This window comes from Sturnus vulgaris, chromosome 2, assembly GCF_052056855.1.
Source record: "Sturnus vulgaris isolate bStuVul1 chromosome 2, bStuVul1.hap1, whole genome shotgun sequence".
Classification (NCBI taxonomy): Eukaryota; Metazoa; Chordata; class Aves; order Passeriformes; family Sturnidae; genus Sturnus; species Sturnus vulgaris.
This window is the reverse complement of record NC_142244.1, coordinates 31678633-31696148: the sequence shown is the minus strand read 5'-3', so window position 1 is coordinate 31696148 and position 17516 is coordinate 31678633. Positions and strand designations below refer to the sequence as shown.

The following is a 17516-nucleotide window of genomic DNA, read 5'->3' as shown; positions in this document are numbered from 1 at the left end:
AAATCCCTTCTTGCTCCTTCTCCCATAGCTGTCACCTTCATATTGGATAAACTGAAGCACCAAATCAGTGCAGTTCAGTGGTACTACTAAGTACCTTCCTAAGGAGCAAGTAAGGCACCTGAAGTGAGACAGAGGGGCCTGACACCCTTTAAAGAGACAGAGGAGAGGGGAGGTGGGTAGAATGAGGTGGAGAGAGTATAACCTTGGGTGAGAATGCACCAGCTACACACAAATAAACCAGAAACTGGGGTAGTTTTGTTCGTTATATATTCAGTTTTCCATAATTGAAAATATATCATGAAAATCAAACCCATTATGGCTAGTGGGAACTTTGTCCTTAGAGGTTTTTGTGGGTGGCCCTGAAGGTGTGTGCATCTTTCACCGTACTTTTTGAAATATTGTAAAATACTGGGGCAATTGTAGAATGCTGGGGAGAAAGAAGTCCGGGAAAGTTAACCTGGTGCCAATACTTGTAAATAAAAAATTAGGCTATATCCACACCTGTAAACCAGGTAAACTGACATTAAATCAAGATAAGAGATGCAAAATGCATAAAATTTAAAAATAAATATTTGTATCTCAGTGTTTATAGTATGTGATCTCACTTCTCAAAATTGTTCCTGTCGAACAACTGTGATAATTTCTGATTAAATTCTGGGTTGCATTAACAAAGGCACTACAGCAACCCAGAGTCAGATGTTACAACAGCACAAGGCATTTTATCTGGCCACACAAGACTGTTCTGATGTAAAATAAATTAGTAATTATTGAAACAACAAAAGGGCCAATATTATAAATTTTAGTTCACTGATAGATTTCAAGTAATGAGGGGGAAAAGAGACTGTAGAATATGAAATTATTTCCAGTAGGATGTTGTTCTGAAACTAATGCTCATTAGTAACTTGATTAATGATCTGAAAGAAGGTATTAAACCAGTGCTGATGAAGCTTTCAGAGGATCCAAAGAACAATGAAAGTAATAAATGTTGGAAAAAGATGAGATGTACTGAACAGTCAGTAACTATCAGTGTGTTTATTTATAAACAGTAGGTATTTTTGGCTGCACTGAATGCAGAAAAGACATTCACCCAGGGACATAAACATAGTCTGTGCTCTTTCAAGATGGAGAACTCCAAACGGAATTGGAATTGGAAGACAACCAAGGAAATGAATGGTACTTGCATAATTCTTCCTCTGTGCAGATGGGTTACACTGGGATGCATTAGCATGTGTTCATCAAGAACAGAGGTAAAAAATCTCCCCTTTGAAGAATCACAGAATGGTTTGGGTTGGAGGGGACCTTAAAGATCATCCAGTTCCAACCTCCCTGCCATGGGCAGGGGACACCTTCCACTAGATTAGGTTGCTCAGAGCTCATCCAGGCTGGCCTTGAACACTGCCAGGGATGGGACACAATCCAAATTTTCTTTAATTTTCTCAGCCTTTCTTTGTAGGAGAGCTGCTCCATCCCTCTGATCAAATTGGTTTATCAGGGTAGTGAATCAGTTGTGGGAAGTCTGAGTATTGGACACTAAAAAGGAAATCAAAGAAGACTCAAGAAGGGTGAATCAAGGATGACTGGAAGCCTGGAAACACTGCCTAGCACTACAGGCTAACATGAACTCAAAACTCCTGTATCTGAGATCACTCCACTGGAGCACAGGCTGGCGTGACTTAAACGGGAAGGAGGCTTCTGACAGTAGAGGGCTCTTGAGCCCAGCAGAAAACCTGCAGCGACCTCACAATGGAACTGGGAATGCACGCAGACCTTGTGTGAGAGCAGTAGAGCACACCTCCGTTTCCCAGCTCTCCCTACTCCAAACCCCATGGGGTGTCCCAGGGAGAATTTGGGGAGCGGGCACAGGAACAGGGCGAGGGAGTTCTCGGTCACTTGAGAAGCCAAGTGATGTGATTATACCGGTCCCTTTGGGCTTCAAAAAACTGTGAGTAGGAGAGGGAAACAGACTGGCACAGGGCTAGGCTGAAGGAAAAGGTGGGAAAGGCAAGAAGAGACCTTTTGACTTGACGAGGGCTTCAAAGCAGGTGGGACCACAAAGAGCTGCAGGAAACAGAGCTCTCTGGGCACAATGGTTTATTTGGGAAAAAAACGGGCACTGCCATGAGGCTGGAGTGTAAAATCCTGCAGGCACTGGCTCCAGTGCTGGAGAACAAAAGGTTTTTAAATAGACCTCAATCCAGTGTATAACTTAAAATTGACTTGCTTGATTTGCAATATTTTTTTTTTACTTTTCATAACACTCTAAAAAATGGACTTAATTTTATTTTTCAGCCCTGTCTTAAATTTAACTGGGATTTTTTTCCCTCCTGGGAATTTTCCTTTTTAAAGACAACACTTCAAAAACCGTTCCCATAGGGAAACTTCACTTTGGTTATTATTACTTTCACTATCTCCTTACATCTAGTTGGCTTTTTAAATCCTGAGGGCACTTAATACAAACTTAGCATGGGGGGGAAAGCTAATAAAAGGAAGGGAAATAGAACAGACACTACCTATCTCCAACTGCTGGTGATGTCATGTCCAGAGGTAAGATGGAAGATTAGACACTAGCCTCACAATTTCCATCCCTCACTAATGACAGGAAAGGAGAACTAAGATTGCAAAATAATAAATGCTTGAGTAAATAAATAAAACCCAGCAACATTGCCAAATTGGATGAGGGTATCACACAGGACATAGGTAGCCTTGAAGGTATCAGTAAAAGGGCTAAAGTTTGTAGCACAAAGTGAAAGGGAAAAGGAGCATAGGACCTAAAATCAAGATTTTAGCTATAAAGTGGAGCTTCTTTGATTATAACCATCAGAGAAGAAGTACTCTGGATCACCAGAGGAGAAGACATGCAATCTAGTGGCATTTCTGGTAGATACAGGTGTGTGTAATTGTGTCTGGGAGAGATCCTGATCAGACTTCACCTGTGGAAGAGAACTGTGCTCATTTCTAGCCAAGAAAGCTTAATTTGAAGTGCAGGTAAGAGAACACTTTTGCACTCTATTTGAAGAGCAAGTAAGAGAGAGAGTATGGAGGGCTCAGAGTGCACAAGGGGGCTGATTTGGTTAGTTAAGCAAAGTGAAGTCTGTACTCAAGGGAAATAAACACCAGAGAGGAAGTACAGCTTCAGCTAGAGCCACGCTGGCACAGGCACAAGAGAATATAAACTAGCTGTGAATTCATTTAAGCTGGAAATTAAAAAACTTTGACCACTACAGCAGTTGGGTGCTGGGGCAGCCTGCCAAGGGGACTAGTGGGGACAATAAAATTAACCAGTTTTGGGTTAGCACCTGAGAAGACTTTGCAAGGGATTGTGAGACCATAGTGGTAAGAGATCACACTGGGTCACCAGAAGCCTCCTTGCTTTTGCTCCACCAGAGATCATCCATCTTCCCACATCCTGAAACCAGTGCTAAATGCTTCAGAGGCAGATACAGGCTAAGCCTCCCCAGAAACATTTTCGCCTGATCTGAAGGGACTGGGGCTTTACTGTCCTCAGAATAGGAGGGTACAGGATTGCTTTTAATACGTGCACAACTGCCACAGGAATTCTGAACATTCCTGTTACTGTAAAGGGGTCACAGCTCTCAAATCCAGCTGACATTTTGCTGCCTATTGAATTCATCACAACAGGAATATAATTGCACACTGCACAAAGAATTTTTGCAAATCAACTCCTTTCCTTGGCAGGAGAAGAGCCTGCCACCAGCAGAGGAAGGAGACAATAGTCCAGCCTAGTTCCACACTGGACCAAGAGGGATGTTCCTGGAAAACTGCAGATGAGAGAAAAACACCCAAAAGATGGGGTGCCTGTGGAACCAGTAGATAAAACAGGTGGTTTTTATGAGTATTTCAGCTAAGCAATGACTAGTACTAGGAAAAGAGATGAGGAAAGAAGAGCCCTGTAGGTGGGAACACAGACAGACTCCCATGGAGAGGATGACAAAAAGGGAAAGGGGTCACAGAAGGAAAATGAGCAGCTATTCCAGGGCACACAAAGGAGACAAGAAGGATGTCAGAGATCTGAGAGATGTATTTGCAGCAGCTGACATGAACTGTGAGATTCTTCTGTCTACCCTACCTAGGTCTGCATCAGAATCCTGCAGAGCCATGGCCTCATCCCAGGAAGGCTGGTCCAGCTGTGGCAAGCAGCAGGCACAGCCCTCAGTGGCTGCTCTTGTCAGGGGGTCTTTGTGCAAAAGTACAGCAGCACAGGGGGACACACATCATCTGTGCCAGCTCTCCCAACAGACCAGACTGTGGGCACTCACCTGGCACAAGGGGCCTTCAGAGGAGCACTGAGCCACTGCCCTGGTGGTGCAGTGCCAAGGCATCCCTGCGTGGAGCTCTGGGGGACCACAGATGCATGATCACCCTGCAGACCAGCAGAAGCAGTCTGGCTGGCATCGCCACGGCCCCTGCAGCACCACTCCTCAGCTGGCACCGGGAGCTCACAAGAGGATGGAGGTGGTGGGCACATGTCCTGCTGCTGGGCAGAGGCAGGGCTGCTCCCCCCAGACAGGCCTGAGGAAACCTGCTGTCCAGAGATGTTCCCCCAGCCAGTGTCACTGGCACAAAGGAGACTTGGTAATGTGTAACAGCACTTGGGTACACACCAGCCCATCCATTCATCAGGAAACAAACCACCCTGCCAGAGGTCTCCTTTGGAGATCAGAAGCAAAGGCAGCCTCAGTAAATAAAATATTGATTCCTTTTGAGTACACAAAGACCACCTCTGACTCCAGAGGTACCTCAGCACACAGCAGTGAAGGATGGGGAGAACCTTACAGAAGTCCTGCACGGCATCTGCCTGGCTGTGACACTTCTCCCCACTCACCAGGTACGGATAGGCACAGCAGCAGAGGGCAAGCTGCTGACAGCAGCTGCCCAGCACCTTCACCACCTTCAAGAAGGGGAGCAGCAAGCTCCCCAGAAGAAATTGTGCCCCAAGAATGCAATAATTACTGTCATTAACTCCAGTACCTGGTTACCTCTTGGCACAGGGCAGCTAGAGGTGGCTGGCAAAAGCTGGACATCAGTGATACAGCAATTCAAGTCATGTCCTACCTCCTCCCTTTTAGGAACCCATGTGAAAGTCCCATGTAGATACCCAAATAGGGGGTTGCAATGAATCACTGCACAAGAGCTGTTAGACTTTCTGTGCTAGGGATGGCAGATCTCCTGCTCCTCATTTTGGGATGGACATTTCTCTGTACCCTCTCTTCTAGAGCCTCCTAAACCTGGTTCCTTTGCAGGGCCTAATGTGTCCAGGTATTTCTGTTCTCTACTCAGTCTGCTTTTTCAGTCTTTTCTTTGGAAAAAAATGGGTTAAAACATAAAAACTTTTAAAAATGAAAACTTATAATAATGCTCAGTACTTACCTCACTCTTGCCATCTTCAAAGTGATTTATAAATGTTAACTAATTAATTAATCTTCACATCTTCTCCAATTGAATTCAAGTCACGGCTGAAGTGAGCAGAAAAATAAAAAGCGTGGTTTTCAGGTGAAGGGCAAAGGCAAACCTATGCTCCTGCCCTCTGTTTGCCATCCAGCAAGGCAATTTGCAGCAATACTTTCATTCTGCACTGCAACCTTCTCATTTATTTTTCAGTCCTACCAAAGGTCTGAAGTAATTTTATGTGCTACCTCCAGCTTTCCTATTCTTAATGGAGGTCTTAAAAGGTGCTTGCTCCCTTTGAAAAGTAAACAAAATGGAAGACTTTCAGAGCTGTGTTTAATCCCAAACTCTCCTAAAATCCATAACACAGCCAGCCTTGAGAGATAGGCAAATGGGAAGGGGGAGCAAAGCCTGTATATGGCTGTGCTTGGCAAATGCTGCTCCCAGAGGGATGAGCTGACCCTGGGAGATCGGGGTGAGCCGGATGTCACCTAACACAGTTACGGCAGGAGGACACAACCGGACTTGTGCCAGTTGTGGCTGAGCTGTGAGGATGCGAGCCTGGGGCTTCAGCACAGCCTGGGGCTGGAGTGGCAAGCCCCCCCCAGACCCGCACTGGTCCACACACTGGCTGGTGTCACCCGTATGGGGAATTCGTGCTTCCAAGGCTGCTGGCAGTGTGTGGCACAAAGTTCAGGCACTGCTCTGCCTCACCTTTGCTGCACAGGGCATCACGCGAGTGCTGTCACACACAGCCAGCCTGGAACTCTCAGTGCTGGCTTCCAGCTCCACTCCTGGGATCTGCAGCCTGGATTTAAACTGTGGGTTCATGGCATTGAAACAATCCCTTTGTGTCTAACAGCCACAGTTTGGTTAAAGATAGCAAAGCCCAACAGACCAGAGAGGAGATGAGACACTCAGGGCAACAGGACACTCAGGTAGCTGTAACTACCTGTTACAGCTGCTCTTCCTAAGCAGCAGGTTCTTGTGGGACACAAATATCCTTGTCCATTACTGGTAACTTCAGCTCTCCCTGGAGGTGACACTGGTCCAGCCCAGCTCCCACTGGACGTCAGCCAGTGGCTGTTAGGACACTTGCTTTCTCCGGCTGCTCAGCTCTATCTCAAGCTCATTCTCCTCAGTCTGTCTTTCTCATCACACCCCAATGGCTTTGCAAGCAGGAAATCTTTCAAAGGGTGTGAGGTGCCAGACATCTGGCAGGTGCTTGACAGATATCTCCTCCCCTGTTGGCACCTCGGTCCCAGACTAGCCCTTCCCAGGGAGCTGAAGATCTGATACACATGGATGTTATTGTTTCTCGCAGACAATCGCAAGCGCAGTGCCTCTCCTCCCTGACAGAGACAGATGAAGGTGATGTGATGTGACGCAGGAGGAAGGCTCAGGTGGTTTATAAACAAAAGCTGGAAGCTTTGTCACAATCCCTCCCAACAACTTATAGAGAACAGGATTCATCAGGTAGGCTCCTCATGGCTGCAAATTCGTCAAGTCTCTCTAGGTGGGGTGTACACAATCCTGGCTCCACTATCCCCTCGTGCTCCAGCAGCCAGATTTTTGTCTCCCATCTGGACAACTTCATACCAAAACTCTCCTATTTGGCACTTCTGCGCCAGACAACTACAGCCAAGGTGCTCGATGCCTCATGCAACAGAAGGGGGCAAGGTGTGGGGCTGCTTGAGCTCTTGGGAGACCCCAGCCAGTGAGAGCTGTCACCCCAGGACAGCTGGCATATCCCTTTTCCCAACAGAGCCAGCTGGTATGCCCAGCCCTGTGACCACACACAGAGGAACAAACAAAGCTGCTTGGAAGTTTTAGTTCAAGGGTTCGGGTGACAGGGCTTTCTTACTGACTGCCAGCACTGTGTTACAGCAGCCTGGAATTAACAAAGCAATGACAGGGCATTAAACCTGCATTTTGTGGGGTTTGAGATCCGAGATGGCACCTTGTTACCACCAAAATAGGCACAGACTCACTTCCCTCCCCACTCCCTTCACAAGACTTGCTCACACCTATTTTGCCTCGGCTCCAACTCTCTCACCTGTCTGCAAAGGGAGCTGACCCAGGAGAAAATCCACCCTAGCCAGTGAACCCAACAAGGCCCCAGAGACAAAGCTCCCAGATTTCCTTCACTGGATTATTTTTTCTGTGGTTTGCTCACACACAGAAACACAGGTTCAGGGAATCAAATTTTAGTCTTGGCACAAGGCACGGAACCAAGCGGGGGTGGGAGTCATGGTGTCAATTTACATTTACATCAGCTACATGTAGTGGAGAGGCAGTGTGACACTGACATCTTTCTGACTCGGCTCCAAGCCAGCCTCGAGGAGGCATCCTTTGAAGAATCGGAGTTAGCTTTTTTCCTGGGCATCTCACAAGACTCACTGATTTGGATTTTTCTTCCAACCAGACACCACCACCACCACCCGAGAACAGCTTGTGCAGCATCTATCCTGTGAGAACTCACACATGTGGGCATTGACTGCTGCCTTCACCTGACAGGCAAGTCCCCACACCACTTCCCTTTCTGTCCAGGATCATAGGACACACAGTATTGACACAGATAAGGACTCAGTCTCTGCACCCTTCTCTGAGACTACCTGAAAATCACCTTTTGAAGAGTCTAGAGGAAAATCAACCACATAAGAAACACTTTAAATAAACTTTATGATTAATTTCTGTTTTATGGACTCTCATCCCGATAGAGATACTGTGGCACTACCTTTAAAAAGAGAACCTGGTATTTTGAGGATATTCCACCCCAAAATGGGATAAAGGCTCTTAATATCACAGCTTATTTTGGAGCCTCCAGAATCAATGTATGAGGCAAAGAGATGCTACTACCCACAGGAGCACAGGTTTGTACAGATATGTCCATAGATCTATATTTTTATTGGTTTATATATATTTATAATATATTTATATATTTTTTAAAAGAATCCCTTCAAAAACTACCCTCCCACCTAGCAAAACAAAGATTAAACAATCAAAGACGGTGTCCTGGAGCAAAGTATCCCAGGGGTCTCATAGAGCCAAAACGACTGCTGAGCACCAGCACCCTCTTTCCAAGCTTTTGTGATGCCCTGGGGGTGCCAAGGTGACTGTCACACCTTTATGGCTCCTGAAATTGACCTGTCAAAAGACAGGGAGAGAGAAAGAGAGAAACACGTGGCCGTGGAACTGGGGGCTTGAGCGGTTGGGGAAACAGCAACGCGTACAACCTGAAGCTCAGAGTGTGAAATGCTGCGATGAAAAGGAGGGAGACACTGCCTGGAACGTCGGTAAGGAAGACAGGAAAGAGAACAAACATGCAGGAGAGTTAGTTGCCAAAATGGATCTCAGAGAAGAGCTCAGAAGCATCACACTTGGGACCGCTGCTACCCCTCCAACCCCCAAACCTCTGCCTCTCACCCTCCCAGTTGTGAAGGGAGATCCACCTAGTTTGATTTAGACCAAATCTTCGCGCTGCTCCGAAGCCTGTGGGCACAGGGGAAAAAAAAAGAAAAATAAAAGTTCCAGGTGGACACTCAGGTTCATCTCACTTCCTTCCTAAGTGCACACAGAAAAGTGCACTGATGTTCCCCCAGATACATGCTCTGTCTGCCACACTGCTCACCCTTTGGCTTTGGAGGTTTTCTTGCTCGCCTGGCGCTGGTTGGTGCCAGGGGCTGGCTCCCTGAGCTCCGTGAGGTGCTGCTCTGGGTCTTGAGACGTGGCTGCTGCAGCAGCTGCTGTTGTCACTTTAATGGTCTTCTTCAGGTTTGCCACCTGCAAATAGCAGCAATGCAAGAACTAATGGGTTTCCCAAAGCTAGGAGTTTTTTGGCTACAGGTGTTTTTAGTTTCACTTTGGATTTTTTAAAAATCTGTTTCTAAAGGAAGCCTTGGAGCTAAGAGCTGCAAGCTCACATCAAGCAAAAAAACCAACATCTGTCCAGGCCCCTGCACTGCAGAGGAGTATTAAGCTGACTTAGGACTCTTCTTCAGGCACAAATCCCTGGGGGTTCTGGCCTAGGGAAAAGGCAATGCCTCACTTCAGCAAAGACTAACAATGACAGGTTCGAGTTGTTTTAAGGCGAGGGGCACTGGGTGCTCCCTGCTGCACCCACTCACCTCACTCTCGATCTGCTGCTTCAGGGCCAGCTGTTGCTCTTTGTGCTGGTTGGCCCGGCTGACCTGCTCTTCGATGCCCGACAGGACAACCTCACAGCCCTGGCACCTGGAGAGGAGACTCACAACTCAACGGGCCAGGGAATTGGCACAGCACAGAGAGAAACGTCAAAGACGGCAGATTTCAACTCCAGAGGCCAAAAACACTGGGAGGTGGCAGCTATGCCAGGCAGGGAAGATACAGGGGCAGGAGTCTGACGTATTAACACAGGGAATTATGTTATTATCTGGGAGGGAGACAGGTAACAAAGCCATGCTGGGTTCAGAACTACAGATAAGCACTCAGGAAACCTCCTGCCAGCAGTCAGTGCTGTGCAAAGGCTGCTGTATCTCCATCACCCCTTTAGACACAAACGGGAATTTGGGAAATAATTTTTGGAAAATTACTTTCCGTTGGGAGTATGGGAAAGGGGATCAAGTAGGTCACGTCCCAATACCACCCACCCTTAGTGACACACAAAGGATCCAGGGAAGCCACCAGCCACTCCTGCAACCTTTTTTGGGTGTTAGGACTGGGGGCTTCCTCCTCACCACTCCTGCAATGTGCGGGTGATGGTGCTAAGCTCCTCCCTCCGGATGTCCCTCCCAATGCTGTAATCCACCTCCAGGCGTTGGTTCCGTTGATCCAAGCTCCCTCGAAGCACATCTGCATACACAGCCTCAATCACCAGGTCCTCCAGCTGCCGGACATTCTTCAGCTGTAACTGCTCCAGCAGCACTGAGTAGGGGATGCACTGTGGAAACATGATGGTAACTAGCATGAGATAATCCCACTGGGAGAAGAACTCAGGAAAAACAGGGCCACTACCTTGATCTTGGCAGCTAGAGTGACGACTGACAGGTGCCTCAGTTTGTTCTTCTGGGCCTCTGTCAAAGGAGGGAGGTTTGCTGCTTCAGCTGTTGTCAGGGGAAAGAATGGGATATTAGAATTTATGCCTCGTTTCCCAGTTCTGCACAGAAGCATCTGTACCACGCCTGTCTCTTAAAACGTCTGCACACCAATCCCCGAAGTGGTGCTTCGTCTTGCCAAGCTACCCCCATCAATTCTCAGCTCAAAAGACCATTTCTGAGCAGCCTTTCTTCCCGCCACCCTCAACTCAGCCTTTCTAGCTGTCCCATGCGTTATTTATGTGCATCCCAACGGACACCCAAGCCTTTCCCCCGGCCCCTCAAAAACGTCTTTGGCAGGCGGCAAATGGCAGCGTTAATTACAGCCAGGTACCCCGCTAGTCTGGGGCCCAAAGCACAGTCAGGCGTGTGTCGGGCCGGGGGCACAGCCCTGGCTGCAGGGGAGGCTGTCCGGGGAGGGAGGCCCCCTGCGCCGTGGGTCTCCGGCGCGTTTCCCGCCCCTCAGGATCCCCACCACCGGGCCGGGGGGCTCGGGGCCCCCGCCCCGTGCCCGGCCTCACCCAGGTAGTCCGCATAGGTGCCGTAGGCGAAGATGGTGAGGAGGCGGAACACGGGGGAGAACTCGCTGTCGGCCAGCTGCGGGGACACAGGGTCAGGCGACGCCGCCGGGCCGCGGGCAGGGCCCGGCGGGGCCGCGGGGCCGGGCGGGTCTCACCTCGCGGACGGCGGGCATGTCCAGCAACTCCCCGAACACGTAGATGCCCGGGGCCTCCAGCACCTGGTGGATCAGGCTGGCGAGCGCGGCGCCGCGGGCCGCCTTGGCCAGCAGCAGGAACTGCTCCTGGCTTTGCCCCGTCACCTTCCCCTCGGCCGCCATGGCGGGGCCCGGCCTGGCCCGGCCCGGCCGTTCGCTCGCCCCCCGCAGCCCCGGCCCGGGCGCTCCCGGCCGGCCCCGCGCACCCGCCCGACACCGCCGGCGCACAGCGGCCGCTTCCGCGTGTGACGCGCATCCGTCGCCCATTGGCCGAGCCGGCGGCTCTTCCCGCCCCCGCCGCTTCCCCATTGGCCGGGCAGGGCGCAGCGCGGCGGCGCAGTCCCGCCGCCAGGGCGCCCCCCGCCGGCGGGGCTGAGCGCTGCGGGCCGCGGTGGCGCCTCGTCCGTCCCGGGGCCGTCCCCTCCATCTGGCGCATCCCAGGCCACTCCCGGCCGCCCTTGTCACCCTGCCACGGCAGCGTCCATGTCCCCAGGCCAGCCCAGGCTGCGGTCTGCGTGGGGCGCAGCCTCTGCCCAGGCAAACAACAGCCACCGGCTGGTTGCCAGCCTTGGTCCTGCTGGTCACAGGCACCAGCCAGTCCTCAGCTTCGTTCTGCACTTTTTTCATGCCCTGCGCTGCTCACCGGCAGCGTCTGCTCACCGTTCTTTTATTGTTCATGACCCATCCTCTGTCAAAACTCCCCCAAGCCGCTCAGCCATAGTGAGATACGTCCTAACAAGACAATCAGTGCCAGATGAATATCCACGTATTTATGGGTCTTACCAGTCTGGTGAATATTTACTTTTCATCCATATACCTGGAAATATTCAAGGCCAGGATTGATGGACTTCTGAGCAACGTGGTGTAATAGCACACCTCCCTGCCTCCAGCAGGGGTGTTGGAACAGGATGATTTTTAAGGTCCCTTGCAACCCAAACCATTCTGTGATTCTATGATTAATGCTGAAATAACTGTTGAGAAAACAGATGCACTACTATATGGCATGGTGTTTTTCAAATCTCAATGATCTATTCTATAAGCACCACACCAGAACTAAAAGAGGTGCATGGAATACTTTGTGTGTGCCCACACATCACTCTCCTTTTTTCTTTCACACCATTAAGATCTCACTATTTTGGGCAGTGTTTTGGGGATATGTAAATGTAAAAAATCTTATGTTGCAAAGAACTGTACTTATGTATTTAAGCTGTGCATTTCTTAAATCCCTGCATGCCTACATTCCTCTACCGCATTAATTTTTACAAAAAAATGACTTTACTATCTGCTGAATCATTAACCATCTCACTTGTCAAGAAATGCATCCCTGATGCAGGCAGGGTATGGCCATAAAAAGATAGTTTAAACGCTCCACAAGGATAGAAATGTTTATAGTGCACCTTAAGTACCTCTTCGTGGGTGTATGAGCTGCAGCAATGCGGTCATTGTTGAGGGCACGGTTTCCTGTACCAGGTGAGAGAGAATAAAAAGTGGGGGTCATTTGGGGAAAAAAACCCAAATTTTCAGAGTTCTTCTCATCTTGTACAAATCACATGGTAGGCAGAGGTGAGTTGTGAGGGGGACTGGGAGGAATGCAGCCAGTGTGCATTTCAATAAGCCATATTAAGCTGTTTGGCCAAGAGTTTCCAGAGCATCACCAATTTCCTCATGGCTGGTGCTTTCAGAAATCCACAGTGATTTTCCATGAAAGAAAAAGAGGCAACAAATTAATGGGAGCCCGATACAGTCTATGCAGGTAGCATGGTTTTAGCGTGTTAAAATCGTAGAGCTATCAGGGCAAGTTTGCACTCCATCACGTGATTGCCAGCAGGAGATTTGGTCTTCAGCTGGATCAGTTTAGCACATATTAAAGGCAGTTGACTTGTGCTTTGCCAGACTTCTGTAAGCGTAACATCTTGAAATAAGTGTAACATCTTGAAATCTTCATCTGGGTAAAGGCTGCGTTTGTTAAGCTTTTACTTGCCAGTATCAACAACTCTCTTCTCTTGCTTTGACTCTAGTTCTTGTCACACAGCTGCTGTGGCTGAATCATGGAGAAGGCTCCTTTGGGGTACAATTCTGCCCCAAACACAATTTCGGAGCTAGAAAATACAACCCGTTGCTGCCTTGAGGAGGTGTATCATAGTCTCCCAAGTTCATTTGTACAGCTGTATGGATTGTTGCTACTCCTTCTCAGGGTCGTCCTCTTCAGTCCCTAAGGCTCCTTTAGTGTTTGTTCTCCTCACTGAGGCTGCTGACAGCAGGAGGGAACAGTGTGGACAGCAATGGTCAGTGTGAAAAACTGAATTTTTAATGTTAATGATCATGCCACGAAGACTAGGTGGACATCACTTCAAACTAATTCCAGGCATAAGGAGCAAAACAGCTCTGACTGCAGGGCCAGAGAAGCAAACGTGCCCTGAGAGGGGAAGGCATCCAAACCCACAGCCCTGCTCTTGTAGGCACATTTTCATTTATGTGCTCTGATGATCTTAGCTTTGAGATGTCACAGTCTCCTTTGCCTCAAAAATCTGAAGCTGAGCAAAGAAACTTCTCTGATCATCTTCCATTGGTAGTAAGCATAGGCACAGTCAATGAGCTCTCCTAGGAAAGTTCCTCACACCCAGCATGTTGTGGGCATTGTTGGAAACTCTCCTGGGTCCTCAATGAACAAAGTAGTGAGGAGCATTTCCTATACTCAAGTCAGGTAAAATGAGACCAAGACACATTCTACCAACAGGCATTTCTTCAGGAAGATCATGATGACCCAAAGAAGCAGTAAAGTCTATCAGTCTGTATTCTCAGAGCCAGCAATATTTGGGCTCCTCCATACAGCAGAATGAAAAGAGAAGCAAGGCAGGTAAGGTTGTAACCTGTGATAGGCAATATTGACAAGGGAACTATCTCCTCCCTGCTTTTCCCTCTCTGTTTCTGTACTTAGGCCTGATTTACCATAGCCTCACACGTGCTGTCTTCACTTACAGCAGTGCAGGGTGCATCCAAATCAGGTTCAAACGTAACCCTGCTGATTTATAGTGTTTTATTACTCTCTTCCCCACCCCGTTGCCAGCTCCTTCCATCTCAGTTTTATCTCTATTGATCTGTTTCTCTCACACTCTCTGACATGCTTGCTGCCTTTCATTATTAGTTAGAGATAAAGCTTGGCGGCCTGAGTGTCCTAGCTACATGATGCTCGCTCTCTCCTTCTCCACTTCAGGCCCAGTTCCTATGTCCTGTGTGCTGGCTCCCCATGTTTTTGTCTGCTCCTTTTTTGTCCTGCATCAAGGGCAAAGACCAGAAGGTATTTTGAATGACTCAGATCCTGCACTCTCCAAATGAGAATGTCATCGTCCTCATGAGCGTGAAAGTTATGGGTGACATCTCCACAACTTAGCAAAATTTTGGCCTCATCCCTAGATTGGAGTGCTGGGTGTTGAAATTAAATTTCAGCCTCCTGGAGTCAGTAACTTCCGTGCTTTTGCTTTCCTTACAAAGCAAACACCTATCTTTATGGTTACAGGGAAACTGTGAAATGTGATTTTCATGTAACCAAAAGAGCCGAAAGTAGGAGGCGAAGAGTGCAGATGAAAGCAAGTCTGTACGACATTTCATAATTTTAAGATAAATCTTGTGACATGGAGACGTTCTGTGTTGTTATTTCTGAATGTTTGGGATTTCTGATCCTAGCTGTAACCACCCCCTAGCATCATCCTTCTCTTCTGATCTTGCTCTGATCTCTAAGAAGGAAACCTCCATTCTCTTTGCGCTATAGATCCACTTTCTTTCCTCTGTGCTCACTGTCCCACTTTAAAGCTGTAGAGCTGTACAGGCTCATTTTAGGTTGTTCCTTTCTTCACCACCACAGAATCCAAATAACTTGTCAAAATGCTGAAGACATTTTTTTCACCAGTCCTTCTTCAAACATAGCAGAGTCACATCTCATGAGATGATTTTTCACAACTGTGTGTAACACGGACTCTGAGACAAAAACACTGTAAGGACAAAGGAGGCTGGCATGACTCTCTTGGATACCAATATGATACAGAAGGCTTTTAACCCTTTAGTTTGTACTGGGCTAATGCACACAGGGCTTACACCTAAAGTCAGCCCAGTATCAACTGCTGAAGGTAACTGCATAATAATTCTTCCTCTGATCTGCTCTCACAGCCCTCAGGATTTTGCAGACCAGGAACTGTCTTCCAGACAGGCCTCTGGTTGTGATTCAAAGACTCCAGAAGAGAGAGGATCTTGCACTTCACTAGGTAGTTTGTTTCTATGATTAATCACTCTCCAGTGACTGGCTCTTGTTATTCTCTGCCAGAATATTTGGTAGACTTTTCTCCGGGAAAGGAGTGATACTGCAAGCAAGTCATGTCTCGTTCTGCTTTTTGATATATTAAACAGGTTGACCTCTTTAAATTACTGAGATCTCCAGCCTTCATATCACCTTTGATTCAAAGTTATTTTTAAAATATGGAGCATAAAGCGCTGTACAGTTTTCCAGCATGAGACTTACTCAGACACAGAGAGAGGTTTAATACTTTCCTCGCTTCCCATCCTTACTTCTGTTTTTACACAGACAGGGATCATCACTTCAGATTCATTGCTGCAGCATGGACCACTGCTTCTGTGTTCAGTTTTCTGCCTGTTGTAATCCCATCTTTTTCAGACCACCTCCTTCTGGGAGTGGAAGTTGTTCCCTGTAGACATGGGCATTTTTTTCCTGTTCATGGATGTACAGTTTGCTCTTAACAGTCTTACAAGAAGCTTTATGAGAATTACCACCTTACTGAAAGGGGCAGGTCACTCTGTCCTGGTCCTATCCTCATTATTTTTAACACTCTAACAATATTTGTGCCCTCAGTAAATTGTGTCAGGATGAACTATATCTGCTCACCAAGCACTGAATAAAATGGTGAGTCATACCTGACCCGGGATTCATTCCTGGGCCTCCACATAAGAAACACTGCCACTCAATGGTGGGCTTCCAGGGATGACCTCCTTTGTGTTTACAGGACATTAAATGGAGTTAACCAGCTCACTTAACCTCCTGCTCCGTTAATGTTGCATAACGCTTCTTTTGCTCATCAGCATGCTTTGGGAAATTAACACTTCCAGAAGCCTGGATAGATCTAAGCCATCACCTTTCCCAAACAAACCTGAAGTCACATCAAAGACTGACAAGAACAAAACAAGTTTATGCAGCAAGATCAGTTTCCTCCAAACCAGGCTGATTGGCATTAACTGGAGAATCTCATATCAGCTCTTTGTTGCTTTGCCTAGAATTTTTCAGGTCTTCTGTTTGCTCTTTACAAATATTCACAGGGCACAGTTCTCTTCCAGTCTTCTGGGATGTCTCTGATATTCTAAAGCTTATTAACCCCTTGTTTGGTGAGCAATAGGGCAGAGGAAACTGGGTTCTCTGTGGACTTTTTTCCTGTATGTTCTGTACTTTCCACTACCACACCTTCAGCCGGGGTTTCTTGATGGCATCCTTTCCACAGCTTGCCACGTTTGTGAGGGGCAATTTCTTCTACAGCCTACATCACTGGGTTCCCCCACCACTCTCTAAGACTACATAGCTTTTTTACATAGTTCATAGCTTTTTGTTTGTTTGTTTTTTGGTTTTGGGGTTTTTTTGGGGAGGGGTTGTGTTGTTTTTGTTTTTGTTTTTGTTTTTGTTTTTGTTTTTGTTTTTGTTTTTGTTTTGTTTTTGTTTTTGTTTTTGTTTTTGTTTTTGTTTTGTTTGTTTGGTTTGGGTTTTTGTTGTTGTTGTTTGTTTTTGTTTTCTTTGTTTTGTTTTGTTTTGTTTCTGGAATAACACAGCTTTCCCAACATTTTCTGCTTAATTCTTTTGGCCTGCTGGATGGACTGCTCTGACCTGTGGGGCTTTGCCCAGCAGCATGGCTACAGGCTCTATTCCAGCACAGGCATTGGAAGCATTTCTTTCCTCTGTCAGGCTGCTGGTTTTCATACAATTTGTTGGAGCTTATTTACCTTTTAGAATCTGGTCATTTTGTCAAATCCATGGCAACTAACAGACAGACAGACAGATAGACAGGATTCTGCAGGTAGCAAGGCAACAACATGGGTCTCTCTTCCCTTAGGAAAGAACAGTAAAACCAGCAGCAGTGGCCTGCCTGGGCTCAGGACTCCTGGGTGTAAATGATCTGTACGTGATCACTGCCAGACAGAAATAACAGCCAGTAACACCTGATTCCATCTCTCGCCTCAAATTTCCATGTAATTTTACATTAGCTTTCCTTTGAAAAGGAAACCAAACAAGCCATTCCATTTATATCACGTAAGAGTGAGGTACAAGTGAC

The 17516-nt window shown here is 47.5% G+C and overlaps 1 protein-coding gene across 3 annotated transcripts; it reads right to left on the bottom strand.

The window, feature by feature from the left end:
* Positions 1 to 8294: 8294 nt before the first annotated feature.
* Positions 8295 to 11408, bottom strand: COPS7A (COP9 signalosome subunit 7A). Of its 3 annotated transcripts, none has more exons than XM_014884243.2 (8): positions 11155 to 11408; positions 11000 to 11075; positions 10399 to 10487; positions 10122 to 10324; positions 9534 to 9639; positions 9038 to 9189; positions 8833 to 8898; positions 8414 to 8553 (listed from the first exon to the last, which is right to left on the bottom strand). In XM_014884243.2, exons 1-7 carry the CDS (start codon positions 11314 to 11316, stop codon positions 8859 to 8861), a joined length of 828 nt encoding a protein of 275 aa, XP_014739729.1. In that variant the 5' UTR covers positions 11317 to 11408; the 3' UTR covers positions 8414 to 8553; positions 8833 to 8858. The 3 variants fall into 3 exon arrangements, with proteins under 3 accessions (XP_014739726.1, XP_014739729.1, XP_014739727.1); XM_014884241.2 differs by lacking the exon at positions 8414 to 8553 and adding an exon at positions 8661 to 8691 and having other exon boundaries at positions 11155 to 11407; XM_014884240.2 differs by having other exon boundaries at positions 8295 to 8898; positions 11155 to 11406.
* Between the last annotated feature and the right edge of the window lie 6108 nt (positions 11409 to 17516).

Coding starts and splice junctions, on each gene's coding strand:
- COPS7A (XM_014884243.2), bottom strand. CDS start 11,316: ATGGCGGCCGAGGGGAAGGTGACGGGGCAAAGCCAGGAGCAGTTCCTG. Junction 10,488..10,999: donor CACCTATGCGGACTACCTGG/GTGAGGCCGGGC, acceptor CCCTGACAACAG/CTGAAGCAGCAAACCTCCCT. Junction 10,325..10,398: donor CTCTAGCTGCCAAGATCAAG/GTAGTGGCCCTG, acceptor ATGTTTCCACAG/TGCATCCCCTACTCAGTGCT.